Source organism: Cottoperca gobio, chromosome 9, assembly GCF_900634415.1.
Source record: "Cottoperca gobio chromosome 9, fCotGob3.1, whole genome shotgun sequence".
NCBI classification, from domain to species: Eukaryota; Metazoa; Chordata; class Actinopteri; order Perciformes; family Bovichtidae; genus Cottoperca; species Cottoperca gobio.
This window is the reverse complement of record NC_041363.1, coordinates 19,566,031-19,588,553: the sequence shown is the minus strand read 5'-3', so window position 1 is coordinate 19,588,553 and position 22,523 is coordinate 19,566,031. Positions and strand designations below refer to the sequence as shown.

General features: G+C 39.5%; 2 protein-coding genes and 1 long non-coding RNA gene across 5 annotated transcripts; 2 read left to right on the top strand and 1 right to left on the bottom strand.

Annotated features, from left to right (window-relative positions):
- Positions 1-904: 904 nt before the first annotated feature.
- On the top strand, positions 905-16,154 carry shoc1 (shortage in chiasmata 1). Its single transcript, XM_029439047.1, is given in 32 exon segments — positions 905-954; positions 1,299-1,374; positions 1,483-1,612; positions 2,296-2,386; positions 2,467-2,657; positions 2,739-2,848; positions 2,850-2,902; positions 3,686-3,791; positions 3,873-4,014; positions 4,107-4,205; positions 4,794-4,923; positions 5,152-5,246; positions 6,566-6,811; positions 6,975-7,116; positions 7,118-7,368; positions 8,340-8,546; positions 8,661-8,855; positions 9,006-9,098; positions 9,500-9,681; positions 9,763-9,835; positions 10,051-10,082; positions 10,084-10,121; positions 10,379-10,554; positions 10,632-10,740; positions 11,344-11,455; positions 11,669-11,790; positions 11,888-11,975; positions 12,626-12,757; positions 13,118-13,264; positions 14,129-14,751; positions 14,753-14,904; positions 15,329-16,154. Coding segments are annotated over 32 exon segments (4,431 nt in total). The 5' UTR covers positions 905-952; the 3' UTR covers positions 15,415-16,154.
- LOC115013126 (uncharacterized) lies at positions 10,205-18,653 on the bottom strand. Of its 2 annotated transcripts, XR_003832762.1 has the most exons (4): positions 18,579-18,653; positions 13,071-13,350; positions 11,863-11,963; positions 10,205-10,498 (listed from the first exon to the last, which is right to left on the bottom strand). It is a non-coding gene; the product is annotated as an uncharacterized LOC115013126 (long non-coding RNA). The 2 variants fall into 2 exon arrangements; XR_003832763.1 differs by lacking the exon at positions 13,071-13,350 and having other exon boundaries at positions 18,579-18,637.
- Positions 16,393-21,356, top strand: tal2 (T-cell acute lymphocytic leukemia 2). 2 transcript variants are annotated; one of them, XM_029439127.1, is made up of 3 exons: positions 16,393-16,534; positions 19,171-19,291; positions 20,065-21,356. In XM_029439127.1, exon 3 carries the CDS (start codon positions 20,074-20,076, stop codon positions 20,410-20,412), a length of 339 nt encoding a protein of 112 aa, XP_029294987.1. In that variant the 5' UTR covers positions 16,393-16,534; positions 19,171-19,291; positions 20,065-20,073; the 3' UTR covers positions 20,413-21,356. The 2 variants fall into 2 exon arrangements, with proteins under 2 accessions (XP_029294987.1, XP_029294986.1); XM_029439126.1 differs by lacking the exon at positions 16,393-16,534 and having other exon boundaries at positions 19,127-19,291.
- The last annotated feature ends 1,167 nt before the right edge of the window (positions 21,357-22,523 follow it).

The following is a 22,523-nucleotide window of genomic DNA, read 5'->3' as shown; positions in this document are numbered from 1 at the left end:
CATTTTACCCATATTTAGGTTTTAGTAACATGGGCAGTCTTCTTTGACCTGCACATGGTGATCCTCTGTATCAGCGCTACACTGATACTATACTGAAGATGTAGTGAGCAGCGCCTCCCTGTGGTGAAAAGCAGACAGTGATACTGCAGAAAAAAGTTATATTCAGATGCTCTCTGTGTTTCAAATTTTTGCTGAATGATCTGTCTTTACTTGATCAATGATGTTGCAATAGCTTCTTTTGTTAAATCCTAAATTATGTATCTACTGCATCTTGTCAATCTGTGTGGGGAAAATGGTGACATTACCTTGTATACAAAGCAAATACATTATATCAAACAAAATCAAAGTTTATATTATAATGAATGATGTTACTAAATATAACATTAGTTAATATATTTAAATAGATTGTGATAGGTATAATCTTTGGTTTTTACTTTACTTACCTATCTCATACTGCTGAACTTTCAAATGGACATGGACAAAAGGTGTTGATGTTTATTGTATGGTAAACGGCTGTCTATGTATACTAATTACATATGTGTTACCAAACTGTTGATATTATCAGGTTAATTCTACATTAAAAAAATCTAATGTGTTACAAAAAAAGTCCATTTACGTATAATTATGTCAAACATATCTCAAAATGATAAGGAAACTTTATCACAATAAACATTTTTCAGTTTCATGCTGATTCAATTGATCAAAATTATTTTAAGCCCCTCTCTTTATAATTTTATATTATTGTAGAAGCAACACTTTATTAATCTAACAAAAAGTCCAAAACAAGCTGAGTTGTTTTCCCTAATCCTAATGAAACAAAACCCTAAAGCGCATGCGTGACAACTAGAGCCCACCTTCATCGTTCAGACAGTGATTCATCTTCAATAAACGATCTTTGGCTCATCAGCTCTTGATTGACACTAAAAAACCAACAAAATAAAGTTTAGTCATCATGTAAGTTTGATGCTAAACCACAGTCGGATATTCACGTTTTGTTTGTTAATTTTGTGCTGTTGAAGTTTTAGTTTCATCAGAATATTTTATTAGTTAAAAGACGTAGAAAACAAGTTCGCTAAATAACGTTATAATTCTGCTAGCTTATTCTGATGAGCTCGCTAAGCTAACTTTAGCTAACATAAATAGATTGTAAGATTTAGTTTGACGCTTATTTAGGAATTTAGTTAAAGTGAACTGTTGAGGGTGATCTGTTTAACGTTTTTGTTAAAATAGTGATGATCATCAAATTGTCGAAAATATGATTATTTTAGTTTTGTTTGCTGTTTTTATGACGTTTTCAGGTCTGAAAGCGACAGTTTTATTACCACTCAAACCTTCTCTGCTAACAGGTTTAAAGCTCTCGACTATGTCTTTGAGGTGAGTTTTTGTATTAGGCTGTATACAATGAAAGTCTTCATTTGACCTCAGAATGTTATAGCTAAAGCTAAAAGTATGTTGTCCTGCTTCCCTCTGTCTTTTCTTCAGACCACCACCAGTCTGAAAGTGATGATGAACCTGCTGGCACTGCCCGCGCCTTACTTCAGTGGCAGCAGAGACCTGTACCCGCACAGCGGGGAGCTGCCTGCAGGCACCTACAGGACCCCGTGGGTCAGAGGTCATATAACCACTGTGTTTCTGCTTTTGCCTTCTTTGTCATTGAGTTTTCAACATTTTATAAAAGAAAAAAATAAATACGTATGCACACTTGCAAATATCCAGTATTAAAAATATATACATACATGCATTTATTTGAACAAACTTATTTAACAAACAATATTAATTATTACATTTACTATACATAAATGCTGAAATAATAATATAAACAACAATAATTTTAATAAACAGTGATAAAATACATTACAATAGATGTGTTTATAATATCTTAATATTCAACACTTTGGGGCAGTTGAGTATATTAGAGATAGAGTATATCGCATACTAAGAACTTCTTGCTAATCTAGTATACATCCGGGCATTTCTCAAGTACAAAATATCCCCATACTGTGCAGTTCAAACGCACTACATACTCAATGTTACATCAAAGTTAGTTAGTGAATAATGTGTTAGTGTGCAAATTCAAACACAGCCCTTGTCTAATGTTCCACTACGAGGGTAGACCGATACATATAGTAACATGTAGAGACCAACTACAGTTCATCACTCTTACCTGAATGTATCCCGGTCTAACTGAACAAACTGTATAACTGAAACAGAGTAGAACATGTGGTACTTAAATACTTACAGGTGTCAAACTGCCCTAAATGACACCAACACAAACTTCTTTTTCACTTGTTATAGGAAAAGTGATCTCCACCTGCAAACTGTTTGTCAGCGGCTCTGTGCTCCATGACCTGGGAGAAAAAAAGCAGCCAGTTAATTCACCTGAAAGGTTCAAAACTGTCACTTTGCATCATTTTCCTCTCATCAGGTTTTATATTTAGAGTCTTAATTTCAATATTTATATTCCAGATTTACCGTGGCTCTGAGCGAGGTGAAAGGGGATTTGGAGATGATACCGAGCTCTAATCCTGACTCAGTGAATGATCTAGACCAGGATGAGTGCGTTTGTCTTTTAAAAGAGTCAGAGTTCAATGATCCTTGTCAGGAATCATTTTTCAAGTGGACAACTGACCAGATGAAACCTGGAAATGAGAACAAAGGTAACTTAACGTTCCTGTCAGCCCTGAAGGAATATCTGTGACGTCTTTCTCACTTAAAAAATACGTTTGCATCTGTCAAAGATCTCCTCCTGCCAGAAGAGCTCATGGTTGTTGATTACCTGCCGTACTTTAAGAGACATTTACCCACGCTGAAAGCCAAACTGTCCAGGCTGCGGACGCTCTCTGTGGCCTGACCCTCTGCTGAGCGTTATGGGAAAAAACATCTCTGAGGACGCCATATTGAGGTGTGTACGTTCATCCTGAAGTGTGTTCAGTAGTTATGTGTAGTTATCAAAATTGCGTTCTGAAATCTGCCTAGGAAGGACAAGAACGTTAACTGGCTTTATTGTCTCATTTCCTAGTTTATATAAATGTTAAAACTTGTTGGAGACAACCCTTTCAGTAGAGGTGGAATAAATACTTTACATAAGGAAAGGTAATAATACCGCAATTAAAAAAAGACTCTTTTACAAGTAAAAATCATCTTAACATTTAAAAGTGCAAAAGTATTTACAATGGGCCATTGTACGTACACAAAAACACAGAGCAGGGGGAGGGGGTAATATAGACTTTCTGAGATTAAAGTCATACATTTCAAAGACAAAAACTTAGATTTTCTCTGAGATAAACGTGATCAATTTACAATAAAATGATTTTTCTTTCAAATTCTCTGAGATTAAAGTCACAAATTTACAAAAACAAAACTCTGAAAAGGTAGGATAAACCTCATCACAGAAATGTTATTCATTTTAATATTGCAGCTGGTAAAAGTGAGGCTAATCTTTGTATTACTTATATACTGCTTGGAAGCTAATTATTTACCCCTGTGGATCAATAAAGTCTAATCTATAATAATACATCTAAATAAATGCATTATTAATAAAGTTATTAAATAGATATAGTGGAGTAAAATTACAATATTTGCCTCATCATAATCATAAAGTAGCAGAAAATGGAAACTCTCAAGTTCAGAACCTCAGATTTGTACTGACGTAAATGTATTTAGACTTTCCACCACTACCTTTCAGACACTGCGCGTCTTATGAACCCCCCCCTGATGTGCACACCTCTGACATTCAGACGTGTGCAAACATTCACGAGGAGTTTGGTAAAGAGTCACTGATGAAAGAAGAGGTAACGTGAAAGAGAAATGGCAAATTATTTTTCTTATTATGAATGGAATGACTTTAAAATGTGACATTTCTTTCTGTGTAGTCTCTGCTGCTGCTGGTTGTAGTGGACACACTGAAGCTGAGCCAAGAAAACGGCACCGCGTTTTCAAGCATTTGTGGTCAAATGGACGTTGCTCCTGAACAGCTGCATGAGCAGCGTCCAGTCCTGGATGTGCTTCATGAGGGTGAATAACAATATATACCTAAAATAAGATGAATACAAATGCACAGTAGCCCAGAAGAGTAAACTGATATACCGGAGTCCCATTCCTCTCAGCTTCCCTTTCAGATGTATCGGTGGACATTTCCCAGTATGACGTGCCACAGGAGTCCGGCAAGAAGGGCAACATGAATGGAGGCCTGACGGAGACGGCAGGTAAACGTTCGAGAGAAAACACAAAGAGTAACTTGCTAGTTGATCCTGTTTGGACAGAAACATTTACTACAGTTTCTGGTTTACTAAAATGTACCACTTTATACCCGCCAGCAATGATGGAAGTATTCAAATCATTTACTTAAGTAAAAGTAGCAATACCACACTATTAAAGTCCTCATTAGGCAGAATGGCCCGTCAGTGATATATCTTTGGATCATTATTAATGATATTTAAGTATTTAAGCGGTAATTGAATCATGTTAGAGGTGGAGCTACTTTTGTGTGCTTCATATACGGTTTAATCTATAATAATGCATCATATTTCATAAACTGGTCCAAGTGAAATATTAATCTGTAGTAGCTCTAGCTGTTAAATCAATGCAGTAAAAAGAATACTCAGAATTGTACTGAAGTGAATGTACTTATTTTCCGCCACCAGACTTTTGAAAGATAACAATGCATCAATAGCTGGTCATATTTGATTTGTAAAGTGGTTGAAAGACAAGCCCACCAGCTCAAGCTGCAGCTCGCCTGTAAAAGTGCGTGGTCGCTGCCGTTCACCTGCGATTAAACTTCATCTTCCTCGAAGGACGAGCGATGCTTCCGACTGAAATGGAGCTGGACGTGACTTTGACGCCGAGTCCCAAGACGAGTCAAACCCAAATCTGTCCGTCCACACGTGAACTCCAGCAGGAAGAGCCGTCAGCGCTCAGCAGACTGTGAGTGACGCTAACATGAATCCTCATACATCCAGAGGAGGTTTAGTTTAGAAGTACTGAACATTAAGTGATGAAGAAAACTAACCGAAATTGCTTTTCTAGGTAAATACGGTCTTAGTTTAAATGTCAAATTGTCCTTTAGCACATGCAGATGATAACACATTATGTGTTGCGTCATCACTTCTGTCATGTAGAAGAGCTCTTGTAACATTATTGATTGTCACGTAGATCTTTGGTGTCAGCGAGCGCTCAGGAAGAGATGGAGACGGCACTTTGGAAGGCGGAGAAGCATCCAGCCTTTGTGGTGGGCTTTCTGTTGGCAGGTAAAGGGGCACTCAGCGCTTTATTCATTTGCACACTCGTGGATAATAACTGAAATATGGCGACGTGGACGAGAAAGAATGGAAACATTTCCATCTCAAGTATATGTGTCATAAAAGTTTTATTTGAATGAATAATGTTCTCAAATCACTATATTAAAACTCATATAAAATGTCATAGATATAATAAGGTTCCTGAATATCAGATCAGTCTTTATTGATCCCCAGAGGGTAGATTCAGGTGTGTGTGCAGCAGAACCAGGACAGAAGAAACCACTACAATAAATAATTAGAAGTATACAAAATAAAACTAAGAATAGAAACTTAAAGTCAAAACAATAAGAGTGACATAGTGGTGGGATCATTAGCAGCAAAGTATATTATATGATTAAGTTATATGATACTTAGTTTTTGTCTGTATAAATATAGAATAGAAATATATATTAAAGTATATAACATGTTGAAATAAGCTTTTTAGACTGTGTATTTATATGTTTTTGTTTACTGCAGCACTTCTGAAGAGTATTGTAGATTTAATAAGCGGCACAGCGGCCTCTGGACTTTTGTTACATAAGATTGAAACTCTCAAATCAGCAACATTTTGCTGAGCTTCGGCCTCAGTCTTCATCAGCTGCTTTAAGTTTATCAAAGCACCAGATGTCATTGTGCTGAAAAACCCAGAAGCTTAAAATCTTTCTTTCTGCACAAAAAGAAAACTCCAAAGCTTCATCCGGCCGTCGGGTTTATAACGTCCTCTGTGGCTCTGCGGGGAGTTTTCCAAAGTCTTTGACGTACAGTAGAGACTGCTTTACAAACTACGGGCAGGAGTTTGAAAGACGTGGGCATTTACCAGGCAGAGAGGTCGATGATGATGCTAGCATCAAGTCTATCAATGAGAAGTGTAGGATACAACGTTTTTGGATCTTGACTGGACTTTAATTCAGGATATCGCTGCTTCTGATGCTCTGATTATGACCCATTGTGAGTCCCTAAAGTTATGAAGTGCCTCTTTAAGAAGTAGACAGTCATTAATTACTATATTTATGTACAGTATACACGCACATGCATGTTGATTCGCTGAATACTCTGGAAAACGACCCGCGTAGTTGTGACGTCTTCCCGGTTTAAGTTTAAATTCTGGCATATCTTAGACAATGAACTTTGTGATATGCGTTAGATCAATCACAACATTTTGACATACTGTATATGAAATGCTCTTTGGGAGTCCCAGTGTTCACTAAATCTCTCTTCCTGGTCGTTTTTTAAGAGACCTTCACTACAAACATAGCTACAAAATCTAACCTGCTGTATTTTTGTCACAGAGCCTCAAATATATGAACCAGCTGTCGACTTCCAGCCGCTGTCTGAAGCCTTGAGAGTCGTGAAGTCTGAGAATCAAAGCTTCGTCTGCGTTGGTGACAAACTGCAGTCCCAGGTGGAGACGGGAGCCCCGCCGGTGTATCTGTGCAGCAGCCGTGAGTTCACAGAGAGCATGAGGTCCGAGGTTCCCTCCAGCACGGAGGTGAAGATGGAAGACTTCAAAAGACTGTCACCTGAACATGTGGACAGTGAGTCGTCTGCTGCTTGTTTTGTGAAGGTCACACAAAACTAAACGACTTTAATATGGCGTTGGTCAATTGTGATGGACATTTTTCACGATGTTCTTACTATTTTAGAAATGATTAGTTGATTGTTTTAGAGGATTGCTGACATCGTCTCCTCTGGTCTCAGTCTCAGTCAGATCCGTCCCGATGAATCCAACAAACCAAACTCGGTTCCCTCACCCGAAGAAATGTGAAACTGCTGCTTTTCACACTGAAGCTCCTGCGGACGACTCACACCTTCAAAAAGAGGAGTCGATGAAGGAAATGAAAGAAGATTGAAGTTTCAGATGAGAGGTCGTTAGAAGTTGCAGCCGTGTTTTCCGCTCGTAAGTCAGACATCAACACAAGAGGAGACGACTGTAAGACGGAGCAGAGCGCTGTGTCCTCCAGAGACGATCACGGGGGTCTGCTGGTTACGGGACGTCCAGCAGAGAAGGACCTCCACCCTCTGTCCACCTTCATGATTCTGAGATCTCAGCAGACGGCTACGGTGACTGCAACACCTCAGAGCTCAACTCCAGGTGCACTGTGGGGCTTATTTGGTTGCAATGACCGAATACAAGATGCATTTATCAGCTGTCCTCTCTGATAAACAGCTGTATACAGGATATAAAGCCTCCTATATGTTCTTGCAGCTGAACCTTTATACATTTTTCTCCTGATAACTTTGAGATTTTTTGTATGTATGCATGCCACAAAGAAATGATGATAGGCTAGTGGTAGGCACATTAGTTTAATATTAAATACAAATCAACATTACCTGGGCATATTGATTTTAAAAATCTTTTATTAGTGAACTTGATGATCTTTAGCCTTCAGGGGGGTTTTCCTCAATATTAGTTTTTTTGTGGGGGTAAAATAGATTTTGATTGAAGTTTTAATTTTGATTTTAATTTAATTTAAGTTTCTAACTTTGGCTCCATCTGGTGGTCATATCTAGGATTTGGCCACAGTTTTTCTATTTCAATGTATATAAAACTCCACGTAGTAACTAATGTTTTAATAATTTATTTATTTCTCACGTTACATTTGTATTATTACTGTGCACAATTATTACAATCACGCAGCTTTAAACCATTAGTCAATAAGTTCAAATGAATCAAACTATTTTGATAATTAATTAATCGAAATATATTTTTAAAATTCTATAGTACAACTGAATCTATTTGGGTTGGTTGGACAAAACAAGACCTTTTTAAGACTTCACCGTGGGCTCTGGGAGCTTCTTTGATATTTCCTAACATTTTAACGATGCATTGATTAATAGAGAAAATAATTAGCAGATTAATTGATAATGCAAATAGTCGCTAGTTGCAGCCCTACTACTGTCTCCTTTTACATGATTTAAATCATTCATTTGGACTTTAAAAACAAAATACAGTCAGCAACGTACATTTTTGGTGTTCAAGTTTAAGATTCTTCACTTCCCGTACGTACTCGTGGTGACTCGTTCACATTACACACTGTAATCTCATCTCATCCTCTTTATCAGCACTAACGATGGACCAACAAAAACCTCCATCTGAGCACCATCAGCCTCCTCCACTGCAGATACAAAGATCAGATCAGAGGCCGAGGTATACGAGTGATGCTGTGTCAGGAAATGCTAGCAGAGAGCAGAAAGCAGCTGGTCAGGTGACGGGTCAACACATCCCTCAGGACAGACGGGACAGCAGAGTAGTACAGGTCCAAGCTACCGGTACATTGCCAAATAATATACCAAGACACGCGTCTTAAGAAAAGCCTGGATGAGATGGTTCAGAAAGTGTTTGAAGTTGTTTTTGAACCCCCTGTGCCCCCTGCTCCCTTACAGACAGTCAGCTGCGTGCCCACTGTGAGCTGCTGGCCTTCGCTCAGCCTTGTTTAAACTCAGCCAGACAGCTGGGGCTCAACGTCCCGGTGCGAGGAGACTTCAGCTGCCTGGCCCCGGACCAAACACACTTCCTCCTCAAACAGCAGGAGAAGGCGCTCTGCGGGAGACATGCACAGAGTGCAGAGCAGCACAGAGGCACAAAATATTACTTTATAACCCAGAAACACATTTGTACAACCTTATGTTTGGTTTGTAATTGTTTATTTTAGTAATACTGATATTCTAAAGTTAATCTATGTTCGAAAAGGTTTAACATTCCCTCTGCTGGCCTTGTGTTGCACACAGATCAGGAACTACTTTTCAACCAGGCGGCTGTGATTCATGTGTTGGTGACGTTCAAGGAGCTGCTGCTGAAGTGTGACCTCAGTACTGCATTGGGTCAGTATACCTGACTTTAAAACTTGGTTTTAAGGGTCTTTAAATTCTATTTCTGTAGTTAAGATTTAAACATTCACTAATAGATACAAACCAAACATTCTTAGATATCGTTTGTTTCAGTTTAACTGTCTGAACGTTTTGATTTAAATGTTCTGTTGGTGCACAGAAAGACTTTTTCCAACTGAGCCACTTCAACCTAATGAGAAAGTTCTTCATGTAAATAAACCCAAACTGTTTTAGTTATTGTGACCATGTAGGAACCCAGCGCTCCAAATATGAATTTCTGGGCCTTTAAAATGTTCATGTTTGTGATCCATCAGTGTGCGTTCAAACAATTTCCCAACCCTGACTCTAACATGGTATTTACGATATTGTGATGTTTATGGCCTTATGCATGAAAGAGTACCTGACCAAAGCAGCTGAGGCGTGCGCAGAGCGGAGTCTGGAGAAGCTGGTGAAGAGGCTGCAGATCGTCCTCTTCCTCAGTCACAAGTACCAGGAGTCCAACCTCAAACTGCTGGAGCTGCAGCAGCTGCTGGCTGCACAGCTGCAGAGCAGACAAGGACAGAAGATAGCAGAGAAAGTGTGTTTTCACCAGCATCCATCATGTCTCAATGTTTATTTGTGAAACACTTGTGATCCTGGTTGATTTGTCTTTCTGTAGATTCTTGTCATAATATCAGTCGACTCTGCCGACATCAGATCTTTAATCATCAGCAGTTTGAGCCACGTGACTGGTGAGCTACAACAACACTGATCAACTAAATACCGCTGTGGCAACAAGTGCATAATGCAAACACTTGTGTTTCTGTTATACAAACTCAACAGTCAAAAACCAAAACAAAAGTTAGTAATCCAGAGCAGTTTGCTGCATTCCTTGTAACTACAATACAAACACATGATCATGCATGTGTCATACAGTTAAGTATGTTTATGCTGTTTGTCTTCTCAGATGCTTCCGTTACTGCAGTTTGTCCCGAGGAGGTACAAGAAAAAAGTGAATGGTGCCAGTGTGGTGAGCAGGTAAAGATGCACAGTTCATAAGTATCTTTTGTATTTATTGCATCATTTACACATATTTCAGCAGATTCCTCATAAATCCCGTCCATCGTTAGTGGTAGTTCTGTTTACATCTCAACACTGATGAAATATGTTCAGCAAATGCTGTTTAAAGTTTTCTTTTGTTTGAGTTTGATGAACATTATGTAAAAACCAAGTTCCTCGCATCACTCCATACTGTGTGAGTGAGTAAGAGGTCATTGTTTCTGCTGTTCCACCAGCATGCGCAACAGTGTGTGTGTGGTGGTGTATGAGCAGCACGTCGGGCCGGACTTCCCCTGGAGCTGCTTCTCTCTGGTGGTGGAGTACGACCATCCAGGCCAGTCACCGTGGGCAACAGTCTGCAGAGAGAGGAGCATCAGTCACCTGAGCTTCAACACAACCATCTCCGACACGAGTCAGCAGCCAACACATGCATATTCTTCACACTATTGTACAGCGATGTGTAATATGATTTTGGGTTTGGCTCCCCAGAGGAGAAGGAGAACGCCTCGTGGTGCCTGGAGGACCATGTGCCATACGTGTTGTTTGTCTCAGAGGGGTTTCTCAACTGTCCGCTGCTGCTACAGACACTCGAGTCAGGGTGAATGTCTAAATAATAATAATAACAAATACAAATACCTGCATTTCCATTACATCACCATTTATAGATAACACCCACACAGGGAGATATTTCCAATAATGGATGTTAAGATCATTTTACAGTAAATAAAATGGCTCAGTAATATTGTTTTACTAACATCAGGACTCTATAGCAACCACAAAACTGCATTATAATCTACTAGAAGACTGCTCTAAATATTTTTACAATCATATTAAATAGAAACGCAACAAAGCCTCCGCTCTGAGAGGCTGGATCCAGAGCATAAATTGTTTATCAAACAGAAAACAACTGTTGTATTATACCAATTATCAAAATGGTGGCTGATTAATTGTCTAGCGATCACATAATCGATACATTTCTTCAGTGTTACAGCTCATACTAGTGCACCACTCTTCAGAGAAGTCTTACCTCGCCTCCACATACATTATTTCTTCAGAGGACGTGTTGAGAATAAATCCCTCCAAACAATTTTTACACTCTGGCTTTCAAAGAAAGTGTGTTTCCACCATACTTGTCAGTGATGATAAGCTATCATTTGAACACCATATGGTGAAAAGTGTCTGTATGTGTGTTGCATTACAGGTTTAATATAACTGTGCTGGAGAGGAGCCACTGTCCCTCCCTGCAGATGCTCGGAGGGACCCATCACTACGCTGTCATCACAGTGGATGAAAGAACCGCTATCCTCATTCAGGTACCAGGGACAGAGAGATACCTGCTTCACTCACTCACTCACTCACTCACTCACTCACTCACTCACTCACTCACTCACTCACTCACTCACTCACTCTCACACACACACACACTGAATTTCCTCCATGTTTCACCGCCCTCTACTGAGCTTCTTGGGTATTGCATTGAAATGTTAAAAAATAAAGTGTGTGTGTGTGTGTGTGTGTGTGTGTAGGAGGAGGACGAGCTGTGTCAGGATCGAGCCAGTGAGGGCGTAGTGTTGAGGCTGACCGCCCTCTCTCTGCAATACAACTGCTGTTGGCTCATCCTGCACTGCAGACACAGCCAGGGAGGAGGGTGAGAGTATGCACACACACAAACATACGTAAATGCAGTACGCACACACACATCTTGTACACAAAGGCTCACCGTCACTGCTTCTGTCTGATGGCAGGTTTTCCAGTGAAGCCTTCAGCAACTTGGTGTTGGTTTATTCGTCTCTGGTCCTGTTTGGCATGAAGTCTGAGGATCTGGACGTAAAGGTAGAACACAAACATGATTTATTTTTCTGCCCTCAACTGGTGTTGTTTTGTCCTTGCTGTCAATCTCACATTCAGAAGATAGGGCTGATAAAAGTTCACCATATCATCTAGTTATTTAGTCATTAAAATATAGCTACTGGTATAAATAACATAGTCACTTTAAACTGGACCTGCTCTAATATGGCGGCGTATTGGGAACATTTTAGGTTAAAGAAATAATAATTGAAGAGGGTAAGAGGGTTAGTATTTTCTGAGAAAAGAACGATTAAACTTGTACATTTATAAGAAAGAAACGTGGATGTTCTCAGAGATTAAAGTCGCAATTAACTCGAAAAAACCTAGAAAGTTTCTTCTGAGTCGGCTCGTTCTTGGCAATGTCTCTTCAAAATCCGAATGTTATGATAATATGGTGTGATGAGATCGAGGCGACGTAGTTCCTTGACAAAAAAAACAACATTTTTACACTTTAATTTTGAGGTTTTCTTCTAGAAATATTACTTTAAAAAAATACAAATTCCAACAGTAGCCCTAATACACTGTCTCATCTTACCACTACATCTCTAATCAAGTGTAATTAGTTGTGAATTTGAATTAGTAGTGGTGGGCAAAATAACACTATAAAGCACTATATCTTCTACTGTATTTGTCAGGTGCTTATTGTGTCTGACGTGATGGAAATGGCCAAAGGAATCAGCCAGATCTGCTTCCACAGCCTGATGGCCAGTGAGAAGGATCCTCTCAGCCTCCTGCTCAGAGACTGGCTGACTGTGATTCCTTCAGAGGTGATCTATCCTCAGGAAGTTACACAGATTGGTCTCGTATTTAGTTGAGAGGGTTTTCTTCTGTTTCATTAACTACTTCAACCCAACGCTTGCGGGGTACTTGCAGGATTAAATGCCTGAAGAGTTTTCTGTGATTGTCGTGAATGAGTCCCACAGCATGCTGCTGAAGGCCCTTGTATAGTGTAGAAATAGTAGAGACCTACAGTAGTTCAGCTCTTTATGCTGTAATACAAAAATGTTTATTCATATAATTAAGTCTTATCACATAACAAATCTGCCCTGTGACTTAACACGCTTTCATTTTTACTCACACCTGAAGGTTTTGTAATATGAGTTTGCTGTTGTTTTCTTTCCCTCCAGGCTGAAAAGTGTCTGTTGCAGTTCCCATGTATGAACCCTCTGGTTAGTCAGCTAATGCTGAGGAGAGCATCCGTCCCGTGGCTCCTGGGGGCCTCTCTGTCTCAGCTGAAGGAGCTGCTCCCTGAGGTCCCACATAAAGTCCTCAAGGTGATCACAGATGTATCACTACACTCAATACACCACCAGTATAGTGTATGTGTTGCCTCTATATTCAGCAGCTCTTCATACGGGGGCTGAAAGCACAGCAGAGGTTTATGGGATCAATAAATGTATAAATGATAAGATATACATTTTTTACAGCCACTAATCTTCAAGTAAATACAGTTTGATTATCAGAACATATTCCTTCTTACTTTGTTGTGACATTCAAGTAAGGCATCCACTCTAGTTCAACATTATTTCATTCAAATATTAAACCGTGTTTGTGATTTATGATATTTTTGGTGACTTGACTAATAATTAGTGCTGCAACAAAGATTATTTTCATTATCGATTAACTGCCAATTATTTCCTCAATTAATAATTTGGTCCCTGAAATGTCAAAGTAATGAAAAAGGCCCAACACGACCTGATATGTCGAACCAACAGTGGAAAAACCAAAAGGTGTGTCATCTACCATTTAATATGACAAGAAGAAGAAGCCAATTCTCACATTTGAGAAGTAGAACTAACAAATGTTTGCAATTTTGCTTGAAAAAAGACTGAAATGATTAACAGATCAAAACATTATTATCAGCAATTATTTATCTTTTATCTTATCAACTAATAGATTGACCCACTTATTGCATCTGTACTAAGAATATGAATGCATTACTGCAGCACCCAATCAAAGTGCAAAAGAGTTGCATTAAAAACAAATTCAGAATAAAGAATAATACAGTAATAAATGTTACAGTGCTGTGTAAGAAATTAAAGGCCCCTTATTTTTTTTAAATTAATAAAAGTGTTTAAAAATAAGGTGAATGTAATTATTTCACTTATAAATTGCGCCTTTTCTCCTCCTGGTTTTAGCTGTTCAGTGACACCACCTCCCTGTACACACTGACCACAGAGCAGCCAGAGTCTCAGACAGTCATCTCGGCGACAAACCAACAAACCTGCCAGCCAAACAGCCACTGGATCACCACTGCTGAAGCCGAGCACATGAGCTCTGACCCGCAGCCAGAACCCCCCATCAGCCCCCATCCCAGACTATTCTGTAGTGACCACAAAAGCAGCTTCCTGTTCGGAGCTGATCACAGCTTCTGTGAACCACACTCAATGCAGGAGGGCAACACAGATTTCAGACTCGACCCGAGTTCTTCTTTTGGCAGCCCAGATGTTCACCTCCACCTCCGGAGGAGCTGGACCAGCAATGATCCGTGGAAAGAGCAGGACGGAGGCAGAGAGGAGGTGAGGTTCTCTGGCTGCAGAGCTGGAGCAGTGGGGAGAGTTGTTGGACGAGTAAAGGACGAGTGGACACCGAAGGCTCCAACAGGCCTCAACATCGACACTCCCGGCGTCCGACTCGACAGTCCTTTCAAGCTGGACTCCACATTCAGTTACAGCCCCAGCCTGCAGCAGCCCGCTAACAGTGAGATGAACACGTACTCGACAGTCTACAGTGACCTCCAGCATTCAGATAACCGGCACTGTTTCCTACGGTCTGTGGGGTCGAGGTCAAAGCACCAACGACTGCCTCACCAGTAGTAGAGAGACGACGACGATTTCAGCCAACTATGGCTCCAGATGCTGGAGGGGACAAGAGAGGAAGAGGAGGGGCGAGGCTGCTGGTTTGGTTGAAACAGGTGAGCAATAGTCGCTATAGGTGCGTTTCTACCCACCTGTGTTTCAATAAAAGCAAAATGCGCCAAAGCGTAATGGTAACAGATTCAGTGAATAAATCACGACGTTCATGAAGCTTCTTCTCCACTTTAGAGACGAAAAACTTCATCCTGCAGGAAACATAAATGGCATATTTTTCACCCTTTGAGGTTTGACAGGTGACATTAAAACATTGCGGAGGAAGAGGGCGACAACTAAATGACATAATTAAAAGAGCAACAGACTCGAGAATTAGTGCGTTTATCTTGAGGAATCACTTCCTAATGTTGGCATTACGGTCGTGGATAGAGTTTGCTGATCTTCTGGAAAATCGAGGACATTTGTGCTACATTCCTTTAGGTTCATTTTATGTAACGGATTGAGATATCTTTCTTGTTTGTTTTGCAGCGTTGACACCACTGAAGAGGGGGAGGTTAAGCTATGAGAAGGTTCCCGGCAGAAGTGATGGACAGACGAGGCTTAAATTATTTTAGGCATGAAGGCTTTGTTCATGTTTGTAAAGACAAGAAGGTTTTGTTAAGATTCAGTTGCATAATTCAAGTTGCTTCCATATTTTTATTCAGGTGAAATTACGTTTTTACTTTTGCCTGCAAAAAAGTTTACATTTTAAGTATTTCTGTGATTAAATGCACATTTCTGCCATATATTCAACATTATTTAACAAGCAAAAGTGCTCTCGTCAGTTTCAGTTTTTTCTGGGAAAAAAGCACAAACAGAAATTAAAGTGCAGTAGTTGCTGCAGGAATTATTATAATTAATTATTTTCAGTCAAATACTTTAACAATATAAAATACTGATATTTTATTATTATATTATTATTTTGCTAATATTTATAATATAATGTGTTATACTATTTATGGGTTGTTTTCAGACTTAACCTTGCATTTCACAGTGCACACAGTATTTGTTTGTGATTTATAAAATCAAACTTACACTTGTTTAGTAGTTTTTAAATGTCTGTTTTTTTAGTAGTATTTAAATGTCCTGGACTGTTATTAGATATTCATAACTGATGTAGAAACAGAAAAATGAATGACAACACAGTTTCTTTTTTTTATAAATGTCATATGTAAAATTGTAATTGTTGAAAAACTGCACATTAACAAAATGTTAAATCTCCTTACATCGGCGTACAACTACATAATAACATGTTACAAACTATTTATTAAACGTTAATATTATTCTAAATAATAAATAAGGGTGGTGCAACCAATTTCTTTTTACAAAATAAATGTGCACATTTTGCTTTTGTTTCCTGCATAGAGAGCATGCTCAGTGGTGAACAACAAATTGTGATTTATGGTTGGAGGAGAGGGATCGAGGGTTTTTCCCAGCTAAACTGATAAAGCCTCTCATTTTAGCAGCTCCAATGGTGGGGCTATTTCTTTTTTTTTTTCATTTAGTGAAGCAATCCCCTTATCATCGTCTCAGCATGTGGAGAGAGTGCTTATCTTCACGAGCCAGCAGAGTGAAGCCAGCTCCCTCAGGAACGATCCCCAGACAAAGACAACCCCGAGGGACATCGACTCCAAGCCTCACTGCCTCTGGACAGCCACATCCAGCCCTGGCTAGCCACCATCAATAACCCGCCAGGTTTTTTTGTTTTTTAAACATCTCTGTCTCTCTGGCCTCTGCCTTCTAACCAGCAGTGGACAAACAAAGAGACAGACTAAATGGTTTTTGTTTTTTTTAATGGCACAGGGACAAAAGATGTGGGGCAGGATGGTCAAAGGAGTCTCCGTACGAAGGCTCGGTAAACAGCAGCCGTAATGGTGCAGTAATTGCCCCCGACTATACTTTAAGCCTTGGTCTGAATGGGACAGGGGAGATATTGTGGGAATTAACAGGCTGTTTAAACCAAAGCCATCCTTTAGGTTTGGATCCTACAGCTGAAAAGGTCACACAGCTGTTATCTGTCATCACAGGCAGCAGTTAACTGTGTCACCTGTGTGTTTCCTCTCACACACATAAAACCCACAGCCCCAGCAGAGGGGGGGATTTCCTGTGACTAAAGGTGCACATTTGTTTGCTTAACTGATTTAAGATAGGACAAATTACATATCCCTGAAGGAAATCAATATCAGCAGAAGCAACACAAAGTATTGCGACACAATAACCAACATTGTAGAGCTGCAACAACAGAAAAATAATCACAATCAATTAATCGTCATTTTTGGCAGAAAATGCTGTTAACAGACTCAAATATACTCATATCCTGCTTTTAAACTAAAATAAAATAAATAAAAATAAACTCTGTGTTTGGGTTTTAGACATTTCTCTGACATTTTATAGACAAATCGATTAAACTAGAAAATAAATCGGCAGATTAAATGAAAATCCTTGTTAGTTGCAGCTCTACAACATTGCAACATGTTAATAAGATGATGCAAGAAGAATACTGCGTCATTATTGGAGACAAACAGCAATTACTAATCAATAAGTAACATTCAAATACAGCTCAAATAAACATTCCTGTTAATATTGGGACAGCATACGGTGGCTTTATTGTATTTTTAAAACAATATCCAGTCCTACTGTATGTCTTTACAATTAAATATGCTGGTAGGTTGTATGTTAATTGATTTGAATTAATTAATTTGCAAGCAATGTCACTGCAGTTTGCCAGCGAGAGTAACTAGAGTGACTAAAACCATATTAATTTTATTTATTTAACAGGGATGCCAACTTTTCCTTTTTTTAAAAGAAACAACAATACTTCAAGAGAAAACCAGACATATTTTCATTGTTTTGATCAACTATATCAACTCGGAAGCAAAGCTAGTCACGCTTGGTCAGTAGTGAATCACATGAAGGTTGTCCACCGACTAATCAATTATTCAACCAACTGTTCTCTGAAGCTGTAGCACCAATACTGTGTCCAATAATTGTGTTAGTCCAATAAACAAACTGCAATAATAAATACAGCAGTAATTGTTATTCAAGCTCCTTGCTGCCAGCCCTGACCTCATGAGACAGGCTTTAAGAGCCATCTCAATGTGTCTCTGCGTGCTTTTATATCAAAATGTTATGCTTAATTCAACGTTTTAATTCCACAAGTGTCTTCATAGCTTGTCATTCTGCCTTCAGCCCTAACCTGCATGACAGATAAATTACAACATCTTGAAGGTGTGATGAAAGTTAACAGACTGGCCTACAGTGAGTGCGTCTGCAGACCTTCAGCCTGCAGTGGAGGCTGGATGGAGCCAGAGAGCGGTGGCGCCTGGCCTGCAGGTGCAGCCTCTTGGACGTGCAGCAGGGCCCATGAATGGCCGATTCAGAGAACGGCCCCCATCGGGCCTGTTCTCCAGGCTCGGGACTAATCCCAGCCCCTAATCGGATTATGTAAATTCCTACTCCACACAGAGACTTTTATGGAAGGCTGCGTCTTTGAAACAACACTTGAAGGGTGTAAAAGGAACAGTGACAATTGGTTAAACTAGACTTGTTTTTTTATCTGAACGGAGGTTGAAAGTGGGAGGCAGAGAAGGGGGGAGAGAGAGGAGTGAGGAGTGGTTGGAGAGAGGTGAGTCAGGACGCTGTAATTTATGTGTGGCCCCTTGGAATGGCTCAACAAGATTACCATAGTCGTAACAAAACCCATATTGTTCAACTGTCAATCTGGATATGGTATTTTTACCTTTTGTGGCCCAATCAGGCAGAATTCAATAGCAGAGCAGGCAGTGATATCAAGGTCTTTTCCACGGTGCAGGGGATGGTGGGTTGTCCATGCCTAATGTCAGAGAAACAGAAAGGAACAAGTGTCCACAGCAGTAAGAGAAGGATCAGAGAGATGAACGTCTCAGTTTCACTTCAATAGGAATGTATTTGTCACCTTTAGTGCGGACCTTCAAGGATTAAAAGAGCAATGAATCATAAAAGCAGCACAAATAGTCACTTAAAAGGCTGTTGAGGGGAAGAAAAAGATCCAGAATCCCTTCAAATGTTGCACAGAAACACCTATGAAAATCATTTAGTGATGATTTATGGACACTATCATCATAAAGCCACCTCCATTGGTTCTAAATGATAGGAGGGGGGGGGGGGTGTTTTAACAATCACTCCTCCGTTAACTCACACAATGCCAGAGGCTCAACGACAGCATACGTCACACAATAGGGTTCACCCTGCTATAAAATGTGGGATGCGAGCATGCGGCAGTCTTACCCCATCCCTCCCTCCCTCATACCCTCTCTCTCTCTTTTACTCTCTCCTTCCCTTTCGCTCACAAGGATCTGTCAGCGAGCATGAGAAGACACAACTGAGTGGACATTCACACCGGACCCCTGGACACTGATGAGCTGAGGACGACGACTTTGCAACTGAGATTTCTGCACATTTCTACACGTACAGGTGAGAAATCTGCGATATATTGAAGAATGTCTTTCCCCCTTCAGGCCGTGTGTTTTTAAATTTGGTCAAGTCAATAATGAATCATTAAGAGTGTAATACAAGGAGATGATGTGAGTTTATACCAGACTTTACATTAATTGGAAGATCAAATGATCTGTTTATGAGGATCATTTTAGAGTTTTTTGTTGTAGAACAGCCTTTAGCCTTTCCAAAGGTCTCTTAAAAACATATTTGGTAACACTTTACTTTAACCCTCCCTATTTAATAGCACAATGTAAATATGTAATACATGGCTTATAGAGCACTATAATGTACAGTATGTGTAAACAGCTACAACACCTCATATGAAAAAATGTTCTGGCATTAATTGTTTTAATACACCCACCTCCAAGTTGTTGCCAAGTATCTGCTGCATTATAGTGCTTTATGAATCTATATTTAAAGTGAACAATATAGATTCTGGTAAATATTCTTGTAAGATTTGTATAAATAAATTCTATCAAAATCTATAATTGTTGTCCAACTAAATCCAGTATCTAATCTACTCTCACCTCAGAACTAGGATTGTTTTCGTTGAGGATTAATTAAATGATTAAATTATTTTCTTGATTGTTTTGTGTATAAAATGTAGAAACATTTATTTTATAATTCCCAAAGCTGCAAATGTCTTTTGCTTTTAAATACATTTTAAAAACCGATTATTCAACGATCTAAATGGTTGCCGATTAATTTTCTGTCAATCGACTAATCAATGAATCGATTGATCGTTGCAGCTCAGCATCATGACCAGGAAGGTGTTCACCAACACGAGGGAGCGCTGGCGCCAGCACAACGTCAACACCGCCTTCGCAGAGCTCCGCAAGCTCATCCCTACCCATCCTCCGGAGAAGAAGCTGAGCAAGAACGAGATCCTGCGTCTGGCCATGCGCTACATCAACTTCCTGGTGCAGCTGCTGGAGAGCCAGACCGGTCAGCCGCCCAACCACTCCCCCACCGCTCTGCTCACCTTCCTCAGAGGAAACATGGAACAGCTGCACTCCCCTCCACACACCTGGGCCATGACCAGTGACACAGAAGTCCCGTCACCTGAATCCAGCTGCGACAGCTCCGAGGCCTGGTAGAACCACAAAACACAAAAAAAGAAAAGAAAAACTCTTGAGTGGACCTTCTGACCCTTTTCCTGGGTTTACAAAACTGATCCCGTCCTTCCTCAAGACTCATTTTGTCTCTGCGTCCGTCTCCAGTGTGCGACTGTTGTTTCAATGCAGGAGACGCAATGTTGTGTGATATTTGTGGACTCCAGACGTGGCAGAAAATGTGGGCACAGCCTCCACGCTGATCAGTGTTGAAATATGATTTGCGGGTGAAAATTAATTAGTATTCTGCATGGATGTGTAAAAACCTGGATGTACAATATTCCCTTCATGTCTTCATGTTAATATTCCTTGTTGCCGGCCCGCCTGGAACTAAATTAGTTTTGCAATGACAGGGTGTTTTGCCGATGAGGAAAATGGAGGGGATTAAGGAATTTCTCATTTCAAGCAATAGATTCAGCACTTGAATAGATAATGGCTCAGGCAATTCTCCAGACTGCAATCGTCTCAAAATAGCCAAGGGCACTTTTTTTTTTTTTTTCCTCTTCCTTTAAATCGACATGCTGTTTTTTTTCTTGAGAAGACTAAATCTGACCTTTATTTTCATTTAAGAAGGTTATGTGACAACAGAAGAATCAGCTCTGTGAAAAACTTTAGCTTTTTCTTACACATTTTACACATCGATGTTCAGTATTTCTTGATAACAGTTTGTGATTTTGGGAATTTGTGCAAAACTGACAATCCACTTTCGATAATATCCTTCACGGCGCATATATCTTCTCATTTAAATGTGTTTTTATTTGAGCTTTTGTAAAATACGCATGTCATATAGCCAAAGATTATGAATTGATTGTCTACTGTAAAGAGTGTGCTATTTATCTTCTGATACCTCTTTTGTAAGTTATTTTGGTTTGCTTGTGAATATACAATATGTTATTTATTTGAACTATTTATTTAATAAATGATTTGTTTAAAAAACAACAACACTTTCTGGATCTTTTATGTAAAGAGGTCACTTTAATCGTAATCTTTACAGCAGGAAACATTTTACCAAACATTGAATTTCTGAGTAGACTCCAAACTATTTACTCAATCTAAGCACGTATTCAAATGTGGTCAGACTGAAAAAAAATTAAAAAGTGAGTGTACTCAAACAGCTGATTTTTTAGTGTTGAAGGACTAGATTGTCCCACAATGCAATGGACAAAGGAAATGATGGAGCGGCTGGGAAAAATTAATGTTGGTAAAACAGCCCCAGTAACAGCTTTTCAGCCGCCATTTAATTGACGTGCATATTCCCTGTATAAAACAGTTCATTTTTGTTTTGCATACTAACTGCAGAAATATAATATACGGAGACAATAAGTATATACTGTATACAATTAGTATGTAGTGTGGAATTGGGATTCTAATGATATAATTTCACACTGTGCAAAACACAACTGAGGTGAAGTTAAGAGTGGAGCTGCTGCCTCTTTGTTCGTGCTCAATAAGCCCAGAAACATTTGTCCACAAGTCCTGTGATGACCGTGTGGACACAAAGCTGACCTCTGCTCTCCGTCCACTGACCAGAGGTCTGTGGGGAGCGCTGTAAGTGACAGCTTAACTTGTGACCCCGAGAGTCGGAGGTCATTTTGGAGTCAAACTGTCCCGTTGACCAACGTGTAGTTGGAGTTTTCTTAAGGAAAACTTCACTTTGTTTCTACACACTGTATTTGACAGCTCTGAAGTCAGAACTATTACATCTAGAAAAGGCAGGAATTACTTAAAAAGAGACGACAGAAAAGACAGAAGCCATCAATTAATTCCCATTAGATTCTAATTGTCCATAAACTCTAAAATCCAATGTATTAATGTACAAAATGCTACTGTGCAATTAGGTAAATGGTTTGTATGGCAAACACCACCAAAAAAAACTAATCCAACTGAACTATCAAAAAATAACATAACAATCTACTACAGTTCCTATTAAAAACACGCATTGGGCATTTTTGTTTAATTTATGACTTAAGCACTTAAAATCAAATATGAAAATAGTTTTCATACATTTTCTTTTAATCCACAAACGGATTATTGAACCATGTGTTTCAGCTCTAGTTCCAATATCAGCAGTTTTGTTTGCACCCGTCTCCTTGTTT